Source organism: Aplysia californica, unplaced genomic scaffold (genome assembly GCF_000002075.1).
Source record: "Aplysia californica isolate F4 #8 unplaced genomic scaffold, AplCal3.0 scaffold00500, whole genome shotgun sequence".
NCBI classification, from domain to species: domain Eukaryota; kingdom Metazoa; phylum Mollusca; class Gastropoda; order Aplysiida; family Aplysiidae; genus Aplysia; species Aplysia californica.
In genome coordinates, this window is record NW_004797770.1 from 561449 (window position 1) to 565172 (window position 3724).

At 37.8% G+C, this 3724-nt stretch overlaps 1 protein-coding gene across 1 annotated transcript in view; it reads left to right on the top strand.

The window, feature by feature from the left end:
- Window positions 1–835: 835 nt before the first annotated feature.
- LOC101845123 (forkhead box protein C1) overlaps window positions 836–3724 on the top strand; it is a 5409-nt gene continuing 2520 nt past the window's right edge. The window contains exon 1 of the mRNA XM_005105912.3: window positions 836–2123. Coding sequence (XP_005105969.2) covers window positions 988–2123 — 1136 coding nt within the window. The 5' untranslated portion in view covers window positions 836–987. The remainder of the gene's footprint in view (window positions 2124–3724) is intronic.

The window sequence follows — 3724 nt, forward strand, 5'->3', positions numbered from 1 at the left end:
AATATCTAATAATAAAAACATTAATAATAATAATAATAATAAGAGTAATAATAATAATAATAATAATAATAATAATAATAATAATAATAATAATAATAATAATAATAATAATAATAATAATAATAATAATAATAATAATAATAATAATAACAATAATAATAGTAATATTAATGATTTGAATGTAATAAATGGTAATGATAGTTATTTATACAGAAAATTTTGAAAATAATATCATAAAATCATAACAATAAGAATATCAGCATGATTATAATGATATCATCATCAAAACTTTATTTCTTCTTCTTCTTCTTCTTCTTCTTCTTCTTCTTCTTCTTCTTCTTCTTCTTCTTCTTCTTCTTCTTCTTCTTCTTCTTCTTCTTCTTCTTCTTCTTCTTCTTCTTCTTCTTCTTCTTCTTCAGCTTCTTTTAAAACAGTATTTATATTCTTATTTTATAATAATAATAATAATAATAATAATAATAATAATAATAATAATATTAATAATAATAATAATAATAATAATAATAATGATGATGATGATGATAATAATAATAATAATAATAATAATAATAATAATAATAATAATAATAATAATAATAATAATAATAATTATCATTGTTATTTTCAGTATTACTATTATTATTACTACTATTATTCTTGTTGTTGTTGTTGTTGTTTTTGTGATTTGTTGTTGCTGTTGTTGTTTTTTTTGATATTATTATAATTATTATTTTTCCTTCTTGCTACTGTTATCCTTTACACCAATGCTATTATTATTTTTTTTTTTCTGGTTGTTGCTGCCATTTCTATAGTTTTTTCCATTCATTTCAGATAGTCTGTACCGGGCGTGAGAATGGACATACCAAGTCGACTGTGACTATCCCTGTGCGAGAAGAAGACGGAGAACAACAGAGGAGACCGAGACCAGGAGCTAGAGACAATTTGTGTTATCTTCTAGCTGACTAGCTACATCTCTTCAGACTCACAATGGAGTGTCTATTGGACCACAAACCTTACGACACGTCCTTAAAACCGTATGAATCGTCCATCAAACCTTACGAATCTTCAATTAAACCTTACGAGTCTTCAATAAAACAGTATGAGTCTTCTATAAAACCTTACGAATCTTCCATCAAACATTATGATTCGTCTCTCAAACCGTATGACTCTCCGATAAAACCTTATGATCACCAACAGAATCGTGGTCACTACGATCACGTGATACACAAACCTTATGACGTCACTTCTATGAAGCCTTACGAGCCCTCCACCATGCTGCCAGTCACGAACGGTCATGATATGCATGGAATGACGTCACCACCCAAGATGGAGGGCAAAGTGCCGGGAAATGGAACAGGGAATCCAGGCATCACAGGCACCACAAGTAATGGCGGGAGTGGTAATAATGTCAGTGGAGGTGGTGGAGGGGGAGGAGGAGGAGGAGGAAGTGGTGGTGGAGGAGGTGGAAGCAGCAGCGGCCAGGAGATGGGAGACGGAGAGAGCGGGGACGAGTCTCCAAGCACCACCACCCATCCCCCAGAAAGTCCCGAAGAGGAAGGAAAAGGCGGGAAAAAGGCCGGGGTGGGCGTCCGGCGCTCTGAAAAACCCCCGTATTCCTACATCGCTTTGATCGTCATGGCGATACAGTCTTCTCCAACCAAACGCTGCACTCTCAGTGAGATCTACCAGTTCCTACAGCAGAGATTCCCCTTCTTTAGAGGCAGCTACCAAGGCTGGAAGAACTCCGTGAGGCACAACCTCTCCCTCAACGAGTGCTTTATCAAACTGCCCAAAGGCATCGGACGCCCGGGAAAGGGCCACTTCTGGACCATCGACCCCGCCGCGGAGTTTATGTTCGAGGAGGGATCTTTCAGGAGAAGGCCGCGCGGTTTCCGTAGGAAGTGCCAGGCCCTCAAGCCGTTCGGGATGCTGAACGGAATGGGCGGAGGAGGCGGGATGATGGGCCACTACGACTTCATGAGCCCTCACAACTCGGCCATGAACATGTCTTGCGGCATGGGCAACGCCCAGATGACCTCCTATGACCCCTACTCGCAGCAAATGATGGCGGGCAACTCCATGCAGCAGATGGGAGTTACGCCCAACTACGGCTTCAACAATAGGTTAGAATAATTCTTTTTTATGTTGCTGTTTCCGTTTTTTATCTGTGTATCTCGGTTCTTCCGCCTTTGTTTGTTTTTTAATGTTTCCCTTTTTTCCTGCTTGTATTTTTAAAACAATTTATTTATATTCAAACTGTCCTCTCATTTCAGTTACATAATTAATTTGCATATTTTTTATACAGTATGTCACAGAAATTGTTCTCAATCTTTGTTTTTATGGAAAAATTGCTCAATTGATTAGTCTATAATAAATGCTCGCACGTGATCTGTAAGTGTGTCAGTTTCGGGGAAACGTTTGACGAAGCGACCGACAGTGGTGTGACTTTGTGGTTGTCGCCCAGGAATCTTCAGCTGCAGAATGGTGTGATGCCCCTGGCTTTCCATACCAGCCGTACTTGATCTTCCTTGGGTAATTTTACAGCCAATATTCAATCTAAAGGCATACACATTGAATTGCGTCAATATTTATCATAAAAAAGGTTTCCAAGATGGTGCCCGACTTATATGCAGGTTTTCAGAATAATATTCCACTTTTGGGACATCTTGTTAAAATATTTATTCATACACGTGTTTAAATTGTATTAAAATGTTTACATTATGTACTATGATAGAGAAATACATATATATTTGTGTGTATTATACACAAATTTTTATGTTAAAAGCATGTTTATTTTGGGTGGTTAGCTTTGGGCCCAAGTGAGTATGAGCACTGGCGTGGCAACTTAATAAAGCACTGAATATCCCTTAATAACCAATGGAATTCTTTCGGGAAGAACGAAAGCGCCGTCTTAAGTCTTGAAAAAAAAATGAAGAAGAGACATACATTTGTAATTACTGGCTCTGTGTTAAAACAACGATTGCCGAGCAAAATATCCCCCGAAACGAACACACAAAAACAAAACAAGAACAAAGAAAAACAAAGAAAAACAAAACAAAACAAAGCAAACCCTCTCAGTGTCTTTCTTGTAACGGGAGAGTTAAAAAAAACCCCGGAGATTAGTTCTTAGCCTCATGTTTGAATCCATTTTCAAAGCATCTCCTGTGAACTCTGCGCATCCTTCACACGAGAGTACAGAGGATTGCATTGTTCAGATTCAGCTGGGTTGAGAAAATTTCTAACTGTTACCTCAACCTATTCCTGTGCAAGATCTTTCGTCCAACCTGGCTTTTTAAAAATCTCTCTCGCTCTCTCTCTCTCTCTCTCTCTCTCTCTCTCTCTCTCTCTCTCTCTCTCTCTCTCTCTCTTTCTCTCCTTATCCCTTTCTCTCACTTTCCCACTCCACGTTTCTTTCCCCTTTCCTCGCCCCCTCTCTCACACGCACATACATACACACATGCACACTTATACAAATACACACGCACATAATTTTGCCTACATCAAAAGAACTTTTAGGAAGAGCATGCGCATACTCGATATGGGTTCTTTACCAAAGTATCAGTCTACCAACGTATAGCTGAAGAACTTGTTAAATACAAACAAATATACAAAGAATAGTTCCTGATTACTATAGATTTTTAATTATGCTAGTGTTTAAGCCCAACATCTCTCTCTCTCTCTCTCTCTCTCTCTCTCTCTCTCTCTCTCTCTCTCTCTCTCTCTG